The following is a 20,916-nucleotide window of genomic DNA, read 5'->3' as shown; positions in this document are numbered from 1 at the left end:
TTTTGCTCTACTTTTTTTTTTTTTTTTTCTTTTCCTCATAGACTTTGGCTGATGATCTGGTAACTGATAAACCAAGGAAACTTAAGGATTTTGACTGAGTTCAGTCCTCACTGTCATCTTCATCATCATCATCATCCTTGCTGGGAGCACATCTTTGGAAGCAGTGCACCAGGGTGGCCAGGAAGAAGCTGGAGAGAATTGCAGCAATGGACACGGCAACTCCAGAGAAGATGATGATAAAAAGGTCTGTCAATGACAAGCTGAATTTGCATTCACTAAAGCTGATCTCAGATAACTCATTCAGGAAGATCCTCCTGTTCTCCACGGGCAGGGAACACTGGATTTCATGGAGACCTGCAAGGAAGGGGAAAGGGGGACAAATCAGCAGACTGTTGATGAATTCTTCTGTTTGTTCTGGGTCAGAGATTGAATGGCTGAGGAAAAGTTTTAGGGTTAATTCCAGGTTTATGAACTTGTACAGTATTCAGGGGAAAAGTGAACAAAACCTGTTGCTATCCAAAAGGCATTACATAGCCCCTTTGAGCATCTCCTCAAAATTATGTGATTTCATCTTCCAGGGCTCGGGTGTGATCTAGTACCATGATTTGGAGGAATTAAAACAGTGAATGTTGAACGCTGGATGCATTAAACCTGGAGACCTGAAAGCAATTCCCAACCACTCTATCTGAGCACAAACTCTGACTCCAAAACAGGGGAAGAAGGATACTGAAGTTCCCTCCACACCCTTCTACATTACCTTTCTCTGTGTAGTTCCAAATTAGAGCTGGGTTTTTTTCTGGTCAAACAACAGTTTGGGTTTAATGGATGCTTGTTTGTGTCCTGCTTCTACCTTTTCTCCCTGGCTGTCCTGAGGCCATGCAGACTGATAGATATTGTTCCTCCTGCATTACTGGAGAATGCCCAGAGCTGGGTTCTTTGTAGTGAAAGCAAAAACCCCCAGATTGAAGAAGTGCTGAGGACACATTTGGATCCTGGACAGTAAAAGCACACAGTTCACTGCACATGCCCAGCTCCCTGTCCATTCACCACGGGGGAACATCAGAGAGGGTATTACCAGGGCCAGAATGGAACCAATACTGAAGTGAATTAAGTCTGTAGAGCTGCTGGCAAGGCAGCTCTGTCTCCCTGTTAAGGACGTGAATGTAAAGGGGAAATGTAAGAATCGTGTGTTAATGACATGAGAACTGCTGCTAAGTTACTTGATCCACTTGCTCTCTGCAGATGATCCCGGGCTGTTCTCCCTGCTTTGGGCTCTGCCTTGCTGGGTGCACACAGAGTCACAGAGTCCGTGGCGTTTCTGTCCCTGATGTCGCTTTAAACAAGGAGTGCTGATGGTCAGATTCCCTCTGCGTTTGTGAATCCCGGTTTTCCTGTGGCATGGGATGTTTTACTGCTGAACCCGGGCTCCTGGGGTTGATGGGGCTGCCCTGAGTGATGGCTGGCTCCAGCCCAGCCCAGCTGTTGTGTTGATTTGAGAAGGAGTTTTAGTTAATTCCACTGTGGAACCAATTATCACCCTGACCTACTTGACCTTGCAATGACGACTGTATTAAATTTTGATCCCTAAAAGCCATCCTGTATCGTGTTTGCCTAAAGTTCTGTGCCTTTCCCTCTTTCTCATGCTCCTCTGGGAGCTGACAGGAGATGTCCTGAGAGCTTCCCTGCAGTGTCAGCAGCCAGCCTCTCTGCCCAAATCCACACTGGTTTTCCGGAGCCCAGAGTGCACTGGCCCTGCACAGCAGAGGATGAACAAGCACAACTTGCTCTGGAGATCTGTGAAGCCTCCTGTCCTCAGAACTGACCTGGAAGAGAAGGCAGCTACATGATTTCAAACATCCTCTGAGACTTGTGGAGATGTGACCCTGTGATGTTGCTGTCTTCTGCACGAGCTGCTGCCCTGGAGCTCCTGAGCACACAGAGTCTGAGGAGATGCAAACCTGCCCCCTCCAGCCTCTGGCTGAACTCCCTCTACAAACCTTCCTGCTGAAACAGCTGAGAGCTGGCCACCGAATCATGTTTTCATTTCAGTAAGGCTTGGAAGTAGCAGCTCCAGGCATTAATCAAAGTAAGCAAAAGGGGGGACAGATGGATACCCTTCCCTGCTCAAAACCATGAGGAATGAAGTGAAAAGTTATAGGCTGGAATTTCAACACCTGTGTCTTTTAAAGCAGATTTTAAAAAGTAAAGATTTTTTTATTATTATTATTTTTAGTAAATTAATATAATCCTGATAGTAATTAAAGGAGTTACATGACTGCCACATATTGAAAATTCATGTGGAGAGGAAATTCCTTGCTAATAGGGAATCACTGCAGCATTTTGGCAGGAAAACCTCAACCAAGTGAATACAGCACCTACACAAATTTCATTTCACTTGTAGCAAGCACAAGAAAAACCAAGTTTCTGTACAACTGTGTTTCTGCAAAAGAAACCAGTCTAACAGAGGTTGAGACCTCCTGAGAACTGCTGTTTTCAGAGCATATGAGTCAAGCTCCTCGGAAGAAAGAGGCCACAGGTGACCATAAGCAATTCTACCTTTTAAAATCTCTGTCCAACTGCAAAATGAATTCTCAACTGGCAGGATTTGAAATACTTCTGTGCTGGAGTGATGGGATGGAATACCAGGTCTGGATAAGGGAGGAAGTAGGAAAATAATATATTGAAAAAAAAAAAGAGAGAGCAAAGAAGACTCCAAAAGAAAACCCTTGTCCTGAGCAGTTGGCTTTAGAGATAACTTACCATGGCAGCATTTGCCCAGGATCCCAGACATGGAGAGGAACTCACTCTTTCGTTCCCAACTGCAATTCTGGCATGGATCAAAGCTGACCCTGTGAGCTGTGAGCTCTATTCCTACTTCCCTGATGCTTTCACTTCACATCACAACACACAGAATGCAAAGGATCTGCAACACACCAAGGCACTTAGAGGGTATTTCTTGTTATGAGAATCATTGTACTGCAAGGATTTTGGGACTCATTATAAAGTAAGGAGAAATAAAGATGCTCATCTTCATGTAGCCATGGGTACTGGTATCTGGGTCATGTTCTCAAACCAAATAGATTAGATGGGAATTTACTCCTTGCTTTATTTTGTGACAGCCCAACAGGCTTCTGTGGCCTTGAGCTTTTAGTTATTGGGAATAACAGATGCCAGTAGATGAAATAGAGCACTACAGAGCAGGGGCCAGTGCAGGGGCCTCTCTGGCTCCCAGCTGTGCCTTCAGCCACGCTGTGTTTGCTCCACGTCTTCCAAAAGACAGGAATGAGCTGAGCTCTCCTATCCACACACAGGGCTGCCTCCTAAAGCTGGCAGCAGCCTGGCAGGGTGCAGAGCCTGGTGGGAGCACAGGGCAGTGACTGAGGGAGAGGAACATTGATCAGTGTGTCCTGTTGGGTGGATGCTTCTCTTCACTGGGTCATGACACTGAGTTAAGAGTGAAGATTTTAGTTAAGGGGTAGAAGCGATTTGTATTGATTAGGATTTAAGTTAGAAGAGTAGGGATGAGTTAATAATTAGATGAGTTAATAATTATTAAATGCTGAAGCCAGAGCGTGTATTTGCTTGTTTTAGTTGTGTTTGTAGAAGGAAATGAGATAAATGGACCATTGTAATCATTGAAACCGTCATGGCACCTGGACACAGAAACTGTTGGAACCAACAAAGAGAAGATTGGACTGTGCCAAAGGGTCACATCAGCCTGCCAGCATTTACAAAGGCAGAAAGGTCACTGTGAGGAAGACTCTCTGACTTCAGCTTTCAAGACCACTGACCCCTTTCAAAGACCTCCAACCCAATTTGAGAGAAGAATTTCACAGGCATGAAGGACCCTGGGCTCATTTGAATACAAAGTGGGGAGTGGGAGGTGCTGAGATGATGCACAGGGACCAGAATTTTGAGTATGCAAGACTTTGTAAATAAACAGAGGGCTGGAGTTCTGTGATTCACACACATGGACTTAGGAGATTACTCCTGCCCCCAACGTCACCATCAAACATGAAGACACCACTTTCTAACTTCAGCTACTTAGAGGGTCCCTGTCTGTGATTTTACCAATTTAATTTGAGTCAACACTGTTGAAAAACCCAGCACAGCCAAACAGAAGCTTTTCTTTGGACTCCAAAGAGAATTTGGAACGGGTTGTTCATTTGGAACAGTCAGCAGTAAGAATTTCCTCTTCCAAAGCTCATGCAGTGGTTGTTGCACCAGAGCTTCCAGCTCTTCACCTGAAAATACCTTCGCTTGCAGTTCACACATCTGCTAAAGATGAGAAATGGACAAAATCATTTCATCTGCTTCCTTCCACAGAAACACAGCCCTGGCTTTCCATTATTTACAGGTAGGTTGTTATGACATGACAGTGCAGAGAACTGATGGTCTGTGCCCCACCCGTCCTGTTCCACTGCTGCCCAGCACTAGATCCATCTTTGTTCTTTCCTTGGGCAGGAAGGAATTCCAGGCCATTAAACACCCTCTGCATGAACAATGAACTAAAAAATGGTTTGTAGCAAGTTATCAGTATTAATTATAGGGTGTGGGTTTTTTCCTTTGTGTGATTCTGTTACATCTAGACTGGTTCAGTCAAATCCCTGTCCCCACACAGAACCTACAGAGGACAGAAGATGCCAATTAACCTCAGAGCTCTGCTTTCACACACTTTTACTTGAAGGGTATTAATTTTTATAGTTTGTTTGGGGATAGGTTTCTGTATTTTTTTATTACTTATTTATTCTGCAGAATTTATTCTTTTGAAAGACCAGCCAAGTTTCTTGTAAAGGCCATCTCAAAGCAGCTTGGTATTTAGTGCTTGGCTGCAGCAAAAGAGAGCCTTTGATGACAGTTATATATATCTACCTCATTGCTCCCACAACATATTCAAGGAGTTGCTTCTTCATACCAAACAAAACTGTAAATGAAATAACAAGTGTGAGGGTGCTATAAATACACAGCTTGGGATATTTTGGTCAGGGCCATCCCATTATCTGTAATGACTCCAGCTGTCCCAAGGACAATGTCACACACCCTGTATCCTCCTGCTATGTCATCAGAGCAGCAGATGTATTGCACTGGTGCTGATTGCTTTGAAGGGCCAGGCAAGGCACAGGAGCTGGACTCTAACCAGACTTGTCCCAACTCTGGAAAAATGAGGATGAAAATACAGGTCTGAGCCGTAGGGAGTAGATTGTCTAAGTAACATGGGAAGTGAAAATGCTGGAATTCCAGGACCATAATGTTAAAAGGAGAGGTGGGTTTTTAAAAATAAGAAAAGGAAAGTGTGTTCATAAAGAAGAGATGCAGGAGGGTTCCAGGTAGAGTTATTTCAATGACATTCCCAAATAGGTTTCAGAACAATATGACTTTGAATGCCTTATGCTGGAGGAGTACAACTCCACCAAGTGCAGCACTTAAGCCCTAACAATAAATCACAGGCAATTAAGCTGCTGCTGGATCCTAAAAACAACTTTGAGTTTGTTTCTCTTCAGGACTACACCCAGGATGAAATCTTTCCCTGTAAAACTGAACCTCCTAGAAAAAGGAAGCAACCCAAAACCAGTCTGCATGCAAATAATGAATTATTTCCTTGCAAATTACTGAAAAAAGACCAGCAACTCTGTAATGCCCCAAAGTTATAACTGGATCTCACCATCTCAAAACCCCCCCAAAAAGCCCAGGGCCCTGTTTCATCTGAACCATGCTGGGGGTTGGTAGGCATAACCCAGCCACATTTCTCACAGGTTCTTGTGCTCAGGAATTTTTAACCCATCGAGTGCACTGACATTGCTGCTCCTGGCTGTGCCAGGGGTTTTCTCTGGATTTACTCACTGCTGCCCTACTGCACTGTGAGTTTTGGTTTGTACATCCCCAGCTAAAGACAAGCACCAAGGGCATCACTTTCTCCAGGTCCACTTGACTCTGTTTTGAAGGACTCCTTGTGTCTTTCTGTCTCTGCTTATTTCTAATCCCTATGCTAAATACGTCTTTGATTGGATAACCTCTGGAATTCATTACTGTTTCAATGCTCTGGTCTGTCTGTTAACAGACAGAGATTTCCCAGCTATAATTTTGGATGCTGAGTTTAAAAAAAGAAAGAAAGAAAGCTTCTTTTGGGGTCTTTTAGAGTTCACAAAAAGCAGCTACCAGGACAAAGAGCTTCCTACCATTCAGCAGCGGACAACAGGATGAGAAAATGCAAAGGCACACTGGGATGTGCACTAGGATATATGGAAATACATCCACAGAAATATCTGAAACCATAAATGTCTGAATAAGCTGCATGCACACATGTTCCCTACTACAGATACAGTAACTATAAGAGCACTACAATAGGCTTTTTTTTTTTTCAGAGTAAAATTGGTATTTGCCCTTTTGGCTGGAATTTAGCTCATGCTGCCTTGTGTTGCTGAATGCAGTTGACACAGATTTGAAATGTTTAAATGTGGCATGTTGTTTCTTGTGTGGTATTTTGCTCCCAGCTATGGTTTGCCTTAGTCTCCTTAAACACTGTCACAAATGTCTGAGATGTATTAATAAGCAATGAGAGAGGCATTGCCTCTGAAGTGAGATTTCATTGAAAATAGCCTTGAGCTATCAGAACAGTAAAGCTTAAAAAACTTGAAGCCTAGATTTAGGCCCCTAAGTAAAACTTGTATGGCCAAGTGCCCTAAAGATTTGCAGAACAGCTTTGGAGGGTACTTAGCACTTTGTCTCAATGCCTAAATATAAAGTTCAACATCAGGTGTTCACATCTGCAAATGCTGTCCTCACATCTTCAAATACGTGGAAGATGGAAGTACTCCAAATAACCTTAGGATGGAAGAAACAGAGTGAAAAGCCAGTGGCAGTCAGATCATTTTACTGAAAATGTCTGGGAGATCAAATTATATATTTATATACATATATATATAGAAACAGATTTGATGTGCTTGTTAAGGAGTATAATTTCTGTGAGGAGTTTCTGCTTGAGCGGGATAAAAGCTGCTGAATGTGTGAAATGTCTTAGGGCTTTTCATTCCTTTCCAGACACACAGATCTTCTGTTCTGTCCTGGTGATGTGGGAGCATGTGCATGATACTGGGGGAGAGCTGATGGTTGCAATGGACAGAACAGCCTGTCCTTTCTAGCTGCTGCTTGCTTGGGTTCTATATTGGTACACCAAGTTAAGGAGCCTTCTCTCCACAGCAGATGAACAAATAAGTGCTAATAAAGACTGATAAGTCAAGAGGACTTGTAGAATGCTCCGTTTCTTCGCTGGCTGTTGGTTCAAGTGTTAAACAAAACCCGTCCTCTCGTGTCACCGTTTTGTTTTGAAGAAGATATTTAATATTTTCTGTAGAACCCATTGAAGGCCCGGATTAGTGAAATGAGGGATGGTTTAATTTATGGAATAAGTTATGCAGTAGATCTCAGATTGGAATGGGATGGTAGAAAGAGCCAAGAAGCAAGGGATAGTAAGCTCATGGCAGGGAATGTTTGAACAGGCTTAGAGAAACCATTCCACTCTCCTGGGTCTAGAAGGGTCTGCAGGGCAGCTCCTGTGAGGAGCAGCTGAGGGAGCTGGGAAAGGGCTCAGCCTGGAGAAAAGGAGGCTCAGGGGGGACTTTGTGGCTCTGCACCAGTCCCTGACAGCAGGGGACAGCCAGGGGGCTGTGCTACCAGGGAACAGGGACAGGAGGAGAGGGAACTGCCTCAGGCTGGGCCAGGGGAGGCTCAAGATGGACACCAGCAGGAATTTCCCCATGGAAAGGGTGGTCAGGCCTTGGAAGGGGCTGCCCAGGGAGGTTTGGAGTCCCCATCCCTGGAGGAGTCCAGGGAACACCTGGATGTGGCACTCAGAGCTCTGGGCTGGGGACAGGGTGGGCATCGGGCACAGATTGGACTCAGTGGCCTTGGGGGGTATTTTCCAGCCTAAATGATTGTATTTATCATTCTCACTACACTGATTCACTTCTGGATTTCTCTTTTAGGACTGAGTTCAGTCTGAATTTCCTGCTTACAGCCTCACTGTCACCTGCTCTTGGTTTTTTTCCTACCCCATCTCTCTGCCATCCTTCTCCCCTGGTTTTTGCATAGACAGGCTTTATCTGGAAATATACCACTTTACCAGAATTTATTTCTCCATCTATTCTGAAGAGGTCTTGAAAGCTACAGAAGCCTTCCAAGTAGCTAAGCAACTTCTGTGTCAGTACTGACACTAAACCCTCTTGGAATATCTTAGAAACTTTCCAATTTCCACAACTTTCCAAACTGGAGCAACAGTTGATCAAATGAGCCCGAGCACCATCCTCACCTCAACTTTGGCTACTTCAATTTCAGACATTCAGAACATCTATTTTATTTATCACAGCACAAATCTATTTGGAATTCTGTCTCTGGCCACTTCTGAATGAGTTTTTCCAATGTCCCTGGAAATACAAATGTACAAAGGCTACGAAAAGACTCACCCTAAACCTTTGCTGAAAGTCTTTCTAGTATTGTTTTTATGGAGAGCAGCAAAAGTTTTAATTGCTGCAAAGGGTAGTGAGGAACTTAACTAAACAAATGAATTAATTGATTCCAGAAACTGTATACAACTTCCCAAAGATACAGGGGAGAAAGGGAGTAAAAAGCAGAAGAGGGCAAGATGGCAGAAAGGAGACACTACAGTCACTCTTCCAGGAATAGTTAAGCTCTAATTAAAAGTAATGTTAAAAATGCATTAGTCATTAGCAAACAAGGTCACAGGCTCAGCTGCCCAAAGCATGTTCACAGAAAAATAAAAATCAGCAAGGGGAATGTCAGCAAAGCCCTTCAATGTGGCCATTGCAGATTATTTGTGTTGCTTTGTTACATTTATCTGAATCCAGCTCCTTCATCCTGATGGGATCCTCAGAGAGATTCAAAAAATGTCTTTTGCGCTAATTTTAAACAAGATCTTTCAGCAAAAATTTGTTCCATCAAAGCCCTTTGTATTTAAACACTGAAACTGAAGGTTCATAACCCTCTGTTCTGTGGGTCATTTGCACCAGTGACAGTCTTTTCTGGCTGAGCCCTGAGTTTCAAACAGTGTTACTAACAGAGCTAGGTTAAGAGATGAGGAAAAAAAAGAAAAGTGCATTTTTAGCCAAGATAAAAGTGATGAACAACAAGCTCTGAGAGCAGAAGAGAGCCTGGCCAGTACAAGAACTTGCCGAGTGTATTTTTGAGATCAACTTAGGCATTGGTTATTTTAATGTGGGTTTTTTTTTTGTTCTATGAGTTTTCATGGCCCACATGAAATAAAATCTTCTATGAAAGTTTTCATACTTGTCTTTTTAGGGATAAAGATCTAACAGCAACTCTTCTATAAAAAAAAAAAATCCTATATTTATAATATCCATACTCCTCCTGATGGAAGGCTTTAGTATGTACCATTTGCCACCAGGTGCCATTCAGGTGTAACAAATGTCTACAAAACCAAACATCCTTCTGCAGAAAATCTTTGTAAGTGTTGCACTTTACCATTGTGACCAACAGCAAACACTGTCTTCTCCAGGAAAAAGAACTTTTCTATTTTCTTTTTGCACTTATCACCATCCCAATTCTCTTCATATTTCTTTTGCCTTCTTTGCACTATGCTCACTGATTTGTTTTTAAACAATTACTAACCAAATCTGAGGAGAAACTGGTAGTTTTGTTTTGCAGTATAAAGAAAATGCTGGGTTTAATATCTCTTCATGGTAAAAAAAAAAAAAAAAAAAAAAAAAAAGAAAGGCATTTGCTGTTCTAAAGTGCTAAATTCAATCCCAAAATTTTTTGTGCAGTTTTTTAATGTCTGCCTGCAAATTTGCCAGGATGAGGGTGTCATCTGGGGAGGGTGTTCACCTAATGCCAATTAAGCTTTTATTTAAAATTTAGGCTGGATGAATAAATGCTGAAATCTGGGAAATTATTGAAATCCCAGCTGTTTGTGGGAAGCCACAAGTTGGATGAGCAGAGGCAGCTCAGCTGGACAGAGCCTTTCCAGGCAGCTGGGCAGGCAGGTCAGCAGAAGTTAGAACTTTACAAGCTATTTCTGGTCCTGTGCCAGGAGGAAAATGGACCTGACTCCTGCAAAACTAATGAGTTGAAGCACAGCTTTTGTTCAGATCACTGAGTCCTCCAGAAACCTTAATTACAGAGGGACAGAGCTTCAGGATCAATTATCCAGATTGCAGTTCACAGAGACGAAACTCCCCTTTTTAAATCAACTTGGTGTTTCTTTTGCAAAAGCCAAGGGCAACTTGGGCTGCTGAGTTCCCTGCAGTGCTGCAGTGAGAGGTGGGGCAGTGGCCTGGTGAATATTTCAGTTTACTGAGGAGCTGCCCTCAGACAGACACATTCAACTTCTTTAAGTGTCATTCAAAGTCAGGAACCTAAATGAATGCCCAGTCCCTAAATGTGTCTGCAAATGTCCCTCTCCCAGCCCTGGATACACAAACTCTTGGGCTGCTGCAGAATTCCAAAGCAGAAGCAGCCGAGATCTTTTCTTGGGCCCTGGAAATGCATCCTTGTCTTTGCTCCTGTATTTCCAGACAGAAAGCCTGCTGCCCTACTTATCCTGGTGTGTTTGCTGCAAGAATCCTTCATCTCCAGCTCTACAGAACTATCAGGAGCAGCCAGGGAGTCTGAATGCTCAGTGTTTGTTGAGTTGCCCTTCCCACTATTCCCAGGAAAGGCCAGGCAAGTGTGGTCTTGGATAAGTAAAACCAGACAAGTAACAGTAATGTAATCAGTTCCTAATGGGAATCATGTTGTGATATCATTAAAAACTGGAAACTGGGTGTAAAATGCAGTCAAATCAAAATTCTACGCAATTTAACTCTGACTTTCCAGGAGTTGTTTTGTAGGGCATGCAACTGTGGCCATGTATTTCAAAAAGTCATCGAGACAGACTTTCCTTTTTGGGGTTAGTTTTGCAGCCACCTTGGTGAAGAATGTTTTGGTGCTTTATTGAAGGAGACAATGAGTGTTTTTGTGGCAGCAGCTCACAAGAAGCCCTGATGTTTTCCTGCACCCGTGCACATGGCTGGGATGGCTGGGTGCAAAGAGAGGGAACTCACTCCAGGCACCAAATCCAAATCCTTACAGGGCAGCTCTGATCAAATCAACCCCTTGAATATTTGCTCCTTCCCTCTTTGTCTTCCCAGCCCAAGTCTTAGTTAAAGTTTGGAAGATCTGGATAAGCTGTAGTCATTTTTCAGCTATTTGGCCCAAACATAGCTATGCATGAGAGAAAATGCTGTGGGAAACATCTCTGAGCTTGGAGGACACTGGGAAGCTGGCAGTGCTGTGGGAAAGCTCACTTACTTGAGATGTCCAGACATAAGTTCAGATACACTTTAAAACACTGAGGGGGCAGCAGAGGAAGGACTCAAAGAGAGAGAGTAGGGCAGACTCAAACTGAACAGATTCAGGATCAGGGGGAACAACCTGGGAGTTCAATAAAAGTGAACTGCTGTGTGAACTCATGTTTAGCATTAGAGACAGGCAAATACTTGATTGAAATGAAGTAAACTTTCGCTAAAGCATCAGGAAAGGTGGGATAATAGGTTTGGTTTAGAAAGAATCCAGATTAAAGTTTCACTGAGACAGAGAAGGAAAAAAAAAAAAACAACACTTCTTCCTCGGATTACTTCTTCCTTAAAACAGCTGACCTACAACTAAGAATATTCAGGACAATGTAGATGAGAGTATTAGAAAGATGCTACCCAAGGTCACAAGCATGGGAAGAACCTGAATAAGTGACTGCAGAGTCTGAGCCTGGAGTGCCAGGACACAGGAGAGCAGCTCCAAAGTGACACGCAGCAGGTTTAAATAAGACATGAGGAAAAACCCCTTCCCTGTGAGGGTGGGGAGGCACTGGCACAGGTTTCCCAGAGCAGCTGTGGCTGCCCCATCCCGGGAAGTGTCCAAGGCCAGGTTGGACAGGGCTTGGAGCAGCCTGGGACAGTGGAAGGTGTCCCCTCTGGGCCCTCCTGAAGTTTCCCTGCTCCCAGCAATCTGCCTTTGGGAGCAGCTGGTGCTGCTCAGTGGCAGGAGTTTATTCCCTGGTGCTTGCTGGGAGACATGAACTATGAGATGATCCCCTGCTAAAGCTGGATTAAGAGAGGCTTTGGGGTCTGGTGGGACCTGTGGAGCAAGAGTCTGGACTCCCTAGACATGGCAGTCTTAACACTTTTATTTTTCCCTCCTGTGCCTTTCTAAAAATTACTGGCTCAAATATCAGGATTATATATCTTGTATTTTGGGGGTTCTAAAGCCACTTCAGTTTATTTCCCATATTGGAATCAGTGCTTTTTCAATGAAAAGAGCCCAAATCGAGATGCTGAAGTGATTCAAACATGAAGAATCACAACAAAATATTTCCAGGAAGGGGCTGACAATCACAGTTGCATAAAATGGGGAATTAACTCTTTTGTAGCAGCTTCCTAACTGAGCAGTAAAATGAGGGGGAAACCAGTTTTCCTAAGGAGCTGCCACAGAATATTTAGCTGCTCAAAGGGCTTATTGTGGAAAATATATTTACCAGAGAGAAAATGAAGTCTGGAAGAGAACCAGCCCTTGGCTGAATGGATTTGAAAAGCCTCTTTCACTGCCTATGCAAGTTTAGTCCATAAATCAAAATTATTAGGGCTCAATTCTTAAATTTTATTTCTTTAGTGGGAGGAGCTGCTGCTAAAAGAAGCCAACACGGATTTCACGGGCTCGTTTTGCTGAAAGCATGCAATTACAGCCTGAGCAGACTGCAGGCAGCACACAGACAAGGGGAGCAGCCACACACAGACACACAGACTGCACTGGGAGCCACAGAGCTTTACCTTTCTGGAGCTTGGATGCATTGTCCTGGATCCAGCTGAAAAGGTTGGCAAAGTCACAGTCGCAGACCCAAGGGTTGCCCTCCAGGCGGATGGTCCGCAGGGAGGGCAGAGCTTCCAGGGCTGCCACGTTTAGGCTCTGTAAGTTATTGTCATTCAGTTCCAACACTTGGAGCTGGTCCAGGTTCTCAAAAGCAGCCTCGTCCACATCCACCAGGTTATTGTTCCCCAGGCTCAATTTTATCAGTTTCTCTGCTGATTTGAATATCCCAGCATCGAGCTGTGTTAAATTGTTGTAGCTTAAGTCTAAATACACCAGTTTGGTAGAACTGCTAAAAGTGCCCTCTTCTAAAGAGGTGAGGGAGTTATTCCTGAAGTCCAAATAGACCAGGTCTCCATAAAATATAAAGAAGTCAGCTGGTATCTCCTGAATGTTGTTATCAGCTATAAGAAGTTTCCGTACATCCAATGGAAAGGGATTGGGAACACTGGGGAGTCCTTGATCCCGGCAGTCTATGGTGTGGTAGTCCATACAGCTACAGACAGCAGGGCAAAGATGACCCCCGGGCAGGAAAAGCAGGCAGGCAAAGCCAGCAAAAGGCAGGAGGCAGGAAGGAAAGCATGGCAACATCGTCAAGGCTCTGAAGGCTGTGATGAGCACCACTTCTAGGAGAAAGACATTTTGCTCAGCTGAGCAGGAGTGCCTGGTACTTGTGTGTGTGCCTGATTGTATCCAGGAGATCACATATCATCACAGATCCGATAGCAGCAGGCTGCAAGGGGAGGGAGGAGAGAGGGAGGGAGGCAAATGTGAGGATTTACACTGTCAGAATATTATGATGCTGCACAGGGTGAGGAAAGCGATGATTGGGTACCCGGAGGATCTTTCAAAGGACTCCCTTGCTTTTGTGAGCTAAAAAAAGCCCGGAGCCTGTTTGAATATTTGCTGTATATTCCAGCGAAGGGGAAATCACACCTGATCCTGTGACTCTGACAGCAACAGCTTCTGCTTAAAAAGCCCTTCAGGTAAAAATCCCTGATGAGATCACTTACTGTGTTTCCTAGGAGGAGCCTCCATCAAGGTGACCAACAGCGATGGAAATGCCAGCGAGGGTCAGGCAGGCTCCTGAATGCCTGCTAAGGACAGTTTTCCCTTTAATTTGTAAAACAGAGAGCAGAAGGGGGCAGCCCAAAGACAAGGAACTCTGCTTTGTGCTGTTTCTAGATTCCTCAGCTCTTAGAGCAAGCCTTATCTAAATAATGTACATTGTTTATTTTTAGATCTAATTTATTATTATGATTATATCTAAATTATCTACATTATCTAAACATCAGTGTCTTTTAACCAAGAATAACCTACAGCAGTAACAAGGAATATGGTCTGCAAAGTGAGGAGCTTTTCCTTCCTGTTTTAATGACCCAAAAAACCTAATTTCTACTACAGCACCAGCAACGCCTGTTGGGCCACATAAACGTGCAAAATGTGGATCAAATCTTTAGCTGGGTAAAATTGAACTGGTTTTCATCATTTTCAGGGGGTTGAAATACTTGACACTCAATCTGCCTGTGTCCTGTGAGGCAGCAGAAATGATTTTGCAATGAGGCATCTGTGCCTTCGTGACATCCTCAAACCCACACCCACAAAGGCAAGTCCTCAGCCAGCTTTGAGCACACTCACACTCAGCTTTGAGCTCCATCCCTCCCTCTTGATGCAGGGTGTGTAAGAAAAGAGGCTGCAGAGCTGGGGTCACACCTGTGTGCTGTGGTGGAAGATTTTTCTGGAGACAGATGGTATTTGGGTGCTGTGGTGGAAGGTTTTTCTGGAGACAGATGGTGTTTGGGTGCATGTATCCTGGTGAGAAGAGCACAAAGTCAAACACCTTTGGCAAGCTCATTCTTAGGTCAAAGACAGGCCAGAAATTTCGATTTAAGATCGTATTTTATAACTGGATTTAGAATATCTTTCATCCAGAATAGGGGACAAACATTTCCTTCTCAGAAAGCCTTTCCTCCAAGATACCTGAACTCAAACAATGGAAGCAGGATCCCTCACCTCTCCTTTAGTGCCTGCCTAGAAACACTGAACAAAGGCAGGGAACAAAGAGGGAGCCAGACTGTTCTCAGCAGCACCACTGACAGAAAAAGATGAAATGGGCACAGATTGAAAACCATCTGAACACAAGGAAACACTTCTCTTACTGTGAGGGTGGCCAGGCCTCCCAGGAAGGTTGAATATCACCACAAAACCCAGCTGGGGAGAGCCCTGGGCAAACTTGCTCTGACTCTGCTTGAGCAAGGGACCAGAGGTTCCTTCCAACCTCAGCATTTCCCTGCACTTGTGAAAAGGAACATGTCAGGGGTTATTTGAGCACCTCTCTGACATTTTGCAGCACACCTTGTTTCTAATTCATAGGTCTTTTAGCTAAATCACCTTGAGACAGCCTCTAGATCCCTTGCATAAAGACACATCCTGCTCCAGGTTCCTTTCATGTCGTAAATTACTTTGAAAACACCACCCAGAAGGAATGGGCACAGCTGCCTCCATAAACCACCAGGGCAAAGCCCAAATAAATTCCTGAGGTGATTATTTAAAATATTTACCTTTAAATTACAGAGGAAGTGGTAGTTTGACAGGCTACCTCCAATTAGAAAAACCCAAACATGCAAAATTTGAGTCAGGATTCATTGAATTGGCATCAAGAAGTGATTGCAAGAGGTATTTCTCATGCAGAACTGGTGCTTTTTAAACTCTTAAGGCTGTGTCTTGCAAAAACAATGACTCCTGCTGCAATCTGCTGGTTTTCTGCCCCTAATTTAACTAAGGCTTTAGGTCAGAGATAAAGATGTTTCTAACACAGGAAAGCAGAACTGATTTGATGTCTTTAGCAATGTAATTTTCTGTGCAGAGATTCAGCTCTCTATTAAGAGCAGGTATTTATTCCCAGGGTTTAAGGATCTCTGTGGCTCCTCCCCTGCAGACCTCCACTTCTTCTATCAAGTGCACGGAATCAGGATGTGACATTTTCATTTCCAAGATGCCTCAGCCTTCACAGATGGGAGACTACAGACAATAAGGCATAATTTGTGAAAGTTCCAAGAACATGCAAGTGGCAGGGGTGGAAAAGGACTCAGCTTCCCCAAGAATTCCACCAACCTTTGCTAAAGTTGCCACTCCTTTCTGTACAGAGCAGACCTTCCTTTTGCTCAGCTGCTCACCTGTATCCCTTACCTGTTGCCCCTGGAGCCCACCCCACCCTCCCAGGGTGTTCTGCACACTCTGCAGCTGGCAGTGTCTGCACAGAGCCCGGGCAGTTCTCCTGGCTGAGATCTTTGTCAAGGCCTTGGCAGGAGATGAGGGATTCCTACCAGGCTCTGGATATTTTGGGACAGGTATCCCATAGGTTTGTGGAGCATCAGCTGCTCCCACAGCAGCCAGGGAAACAGAATTTCTCTGCCAGTGTGTGACAGCTCTGATCTTGTGCTGTACAAGCCCAGCTGCAGTGTCTGCCATGGGCTGATGCCTTTCTTTGCTGGCTTCGATTTCAGACTTTCTTCCTGACCCATCTTTCTCTGTGCAACATTTCCTGTTTAATTTAAACTTTTCCAGCTTCTGCTTATTTCTGTTTCTCAGCTGTTTCCCTCACAGCACAGAAATTCTTTTGAACCTTTTTGAAGCTTCATTCACTTGCCAAACGTTTTGTGCAGTTTTGACTGGCAGGAAGAAAGCAAAGCTTTCTATCTAAAAAAAAAATAAATAAATTAAAGCTTTCCTTTTAAAAATGGTTTGTTTGCCTCAGTCAGTGACAGTGACCCGGGGTTTGGCTGTGATGTGCTGAGTGCACAGCACCCTCTTGTGCCCTTGGACACTGGGCAGCCACCACTGCTCTGCTGCCTTCTGGTGAACTATTAACAAGTTTTTACCACATTTCTGCAGTTTGCCTGTCTCTCAGCTTCCCTTCTTCCTCTTCCTATTGAAGAAATCCCAATCACTCTGTATAAGAAAATAAAAGACATAAATCAGTGTGTTCCTATGTACTTCAGCTGACACTGTGGAAAAACACAAAATTGCTTCAGTGAGTAGTCTCAGAAATAAAGGGTTTTTTATAATCTGTGCTTCTTCAGTGCTCCCAAGCAAAAGCCCACAGCTTTTCCACCTTTTTTCATATTTCTGTACTTTTTCATACTTTCGTACTACATTTCAGTTCATACAAGTTTCAGAAAGCACAAACTTCCCAATTGGAAATTGATGCCCAACAAGAACCCCAAATATTCTTTCAAGGGATCCCACCTTGAAAGATCCCACCAGATCAGAGTTTGACTGTCAGCTGATTTATCTGTGATTCTGCCTTCCAGGCTCCCCTAAACAGACAGAATGGGCTTGAAAAACATGCCTGTAAATCAGGGTAACAATTCCAGTTCTAACTGTAGAGGAATTCAGTTTGAATCGCTCTGTGGAGAACAAAGAAGGAAAACCAATTTCTCTCCACACCTGCCAGTAGAGGGGTTGGATAAGCACAGCACTAGGCAGGCTTTGGACTAAAAACAATGAGGTGCATTTCCATTCTTTCATTTTCTATTCAGGATACTACCAGGAAGGCAGTGACGAGGCACACTGCTCCTGGACCCTTGGTGTGCTCACAGTGTTGTATCACATCAAGCAGTTAGAAACTAAGAGAAAAGACATTTGCTCCTGACAGAGTTTTCATCTTTCTATTGGAATCTTCCAGCACACCCCTTAAAAGTGCTCCTAACTTCCCCAAGTAATTGTAGTAAAGGAGTTAAAAAGAAAGAGCAATCTCTGTGCAGACACATGTGAAGGATTCAGGTCTCAGCCAGTAAATCCTTCCTTACCAGAGACTGAAAACTGTCCATCCTCATGCACATTTTTGAGCAGCTAATTGAGCATGTTTTTCCATGAAGGAAGTTATTATTCCAGGCTTATGCTTCATTGAGTTAAGGCACATGTCATGGCCAGGCTGCAGTACCAGGTGCACAGACTGGTCACAGAGGGTTTTCCTCCTTAATACCAGACCCCACAAGGTGTCCTGGGCACCAGTGCTTGGGCCTGAGTGACCAGCAGGATGTTAATCCAGCAAGCACTGACACCAAGTGCTAAGCAGCATCTCTGAACAGAAATACCATTTTTATTCACATCTTTACCGTTTGGCATTACTATTGTTTGTTTTTTTTCTCTTGAGAAAAATTTTCCCCTGCTCTGACTGGGCAGTTTTATCAATGCAGCCAAGGGGTACCTCTGGGCTGTTTCCCCCTCTGATCTTATATCTAAAAAGGGACTGAAAAAGCAAAATTCTTAAAATTTATGGGATGATAGAAACTGTGAGCTGAAGCTTTGTGTTACAGCTTGCCCAGTCCTTCTCTACTGCTGCTGCTGCTGCTGTGCCACTGGGAGGGAAATTGCATCAAAACTAATCAACAGCAGCAGCAGTGATTGAATTTGAAAACTTCAGACATGGCAGTTCAGCAGCCAAATGAGACCAGCCTAAACCCATCAAAAGTCTTCCATCATCTGCCCCAGACAGCGTGGCTCACACAGACGTGGTCACTCCCTTAGTGCAAAGCATTTAGTCACTAAACGCAGTCACAAGAGATTGAAGAGTGTGAATTGTATTTGCTTTTCCCCTCAGGAATGGGTTTGTGTCCAGCTTCTGCAGTGTAGTCTGCTTGCCCTCTAGACATTTATGCACTGGTCCAGAATTACCAGAGCTTCAAGCAAATTAAATAGAAGTCCTCCTAAGATACTGACAGAGATATGCTCATGATTTATCTACTGCTACTGATGTATTCAGTGAAAGGAGGGGTGGAATCAGGACTCCTCTCAAATCACAGAATCATCTCACTTGGAAAAGACCTTTGAGATTAGATTTCTTTGGTCAGATTTACCAGGGGGTCTGCTGAGGTCTGAAAAACCTCATGGAGGTCAAAGATCCAGGATTTTCTAAAAGCTCAAAAGCTTCTCTAGTAAAGATTATGTAAGAAATCCAGCACAGGATTTCTTGAGGAAAACTTATGGAAGTCATAGGCTTTAAAGCTGAAGCTGGAGCTGAACACAATGTTCATATCTGAAACTTGTTCCAACCTGCACCTTTTTCAAGCACTGAAGCTGAAGAGAGATGGAAGTTTGAGCAAATTCTCAATGCCTCGAGGTACCACAACACTTAATCCAGCTCTGATGCAAAGTTTAATTGACTGGTTTTTTTAACCCATGATCACCATTATAAACATGGTCTATTTGCTTCAAAAGACAGGAAACCCTTAACCCTTGAGAATTGCTTTCCTAATGGTCCTTACCTCCAGCCCTGCTGGAGGAAACAGCTGCTGAACACCCACCAGAGCACAGGAGGCTGAGCAAAGGGCAGAGCATCACCAAGGAAAACGTTCCAGCGGAAAGGAGGCAAATTCTCCTTTGCTGCAAGGAAGGAAAAACAGAAATTACCTTGTGAAATATCTGCGAGCCAAGTTTGTGTTCTCTCAGGAGGGAGTGTAGAGGTTTAATTTGTCCTCTCTGCCCCCCTAGAAAACCTTTTGGGGAGTTTGCTCTGTTCTAAGGAACAGCAAATGGATTTACAGCAATTAAAGCAGTTGACTAATGTTTTTAAATATGCCACATGAGAATTGTCTGAGTATAAAGCCCCTCCAGATCATGAGGTCTGCATGGTACACCAGAGACTGTAAAAAACCACAAACCCCAAAAAACCACAAACCAACCCCCCAACTACTAAAAGAACCCCAAAACAAAGCAAAAAAAGAACTCAAATTATTTTTCTGATTAATACTGTAATGTTGATGGGCTAAATTTTTGACCAAAAAGGATGGTGCACTTGAGACGATTTTATGCAAATTAACACCAAATATACACCGAGCAAGAAAAGTTCCATTTACAAAGGGGCTGATTTAATTGAAGGTCAAGGTCTTTTAGTGACTCCTCAGTCTGCTTTGATAGGGGAATTTCACAAAGACATTCTGTGACATGTCTTCTGTGGCTGTATTTATTTAAGTTATATGTGGTACAAGCTATTCACAACAGGAGTTATAAAACAGGCTGGATCTTCTAAATCTTTTTTGTACTGCAGAGAAAACAACCCCAAGACAATCATTAGTACTTCCTTCTCTTCTCCCTTATTGATTGTTGCTGCTTGCACTCCGTGGATTTAAATATGCAGAAAGCATGTTTGTGTCAGTGGGAATTCCAAGTATCAGCCTAGAGGTAGAAATAATGGAAATAATTATTACACCCTTCTCTTTACCATAAAAATACTTCAATAAAATTTAATTAAGTTCTTAAAAGATCAGACTACTTTCAAAATAGGACTTGAAAACTGCCCTTCAATGTGCATCTCACACTCATTAAATTATGTGCACTGTTCCCAGAAGTGCACAATTCCATATTTCACAGGTTAATTCTGGACAAGCGGATTTCTGCAAAATAATTACTGCACAAAAATGCATCCATCTCTGCACTGGAGCCATGGAGCACTCCAGAACACAGAGGGACAAGCAACAGTAGATTAGGACTTGAGGCAAGATGAGGATCATGAGATTTTGCACCGTGTTCAAATGGCAGTGAAGTGACAGGATGAGGGTGTGCAAATGCGTGTTTGTGGCCACGGGCCCTTACACTTGAATTTCAGAGCTCTTTCTGTGGACAGATCTGTCACCCTTTTCAATCCCACATTAAATAAACCGAATTCCCACTCTAAAGGCAAGAATCCCCAGGTTCTTTTATACTACGTGAAGAACAAACCCAAACAAAGCAGTGACAGAGATCCTTGAACCGATGGGATGAAATCCTGTGGTGCAAAGGACTTGTTTTCACCTTTGAAATATAAAGCACATGTTGAAAACTCCCCCCTGCACTTTACTGTATGCAAAAAAAAAAAAAGTCTTCAAGATGACAAAAACTCCTTATCATTTTTATAGTTTGTATATATAGTTATATATACACTTTTATATATAAACTTTTATAGCTGATGTATAACTGAGGCATCCACAGTCCTGTTCATGGCTGATGGTCCCCGTTCACTTATCTTCACTCTAAAGGCATCTTTCCATCCTCTTAAAAGTTTCT

The 20,916-nt window shown here is 43.5% G+C and overlaps 1 protein-coding gene across 1 annotated transcript; it reads right to left on the bottom strand.

Annotated features, from left to right (window-relative positions):
• Positions 1 to 23: 23 nt before the first annotated feature.
• Positions 24 to 13,507, bottom strand: LRRC38 (leucine rich repeat containing 38). Its single transcript, XM_066334125.1, has 2 exons — positions 12,834 to 13,507; positions 24 to 354 (listed from the first exon to the last, which is right to left on the bottom strand). The coding sequence occupies exons 1-2, from the start codon at positions 13,459 to 13,461 to the stop codon at positions 101 to 103; spliced, it is 882 nt and encodes a 293-aa protein (XP_066190222.1). The 5' UTR covers positions 13,462 to 13,507; the 3' UTR covers positions 24 to 100.
• Between the last annotated feature and the right edge of the window lie 7,409 nt (positions 13,508 to 20,916).

Source organism: Sylvia atricapilla, chromosome 22 (genome assembly GCF_009819655.1).
Source record: "Sylvia atricapilla isolate bSylAtr1 chromosome 22, bSylAtr1.pri, whole genome shotgun sequence".
In the NCBI taxonomy this organism is placed as follows: domain Eukaryota; kingdom Metazoa; phylum Chordata; class Aves; order Passeriformes; family Sylviidae; genus Sylvia; species Sylvia atricapilla.
The sequence above is the reverse complement of the archived record's forward strand: the minus strand, read 5'-3'. Positions and strand labels throughout refer to the sequence as shown.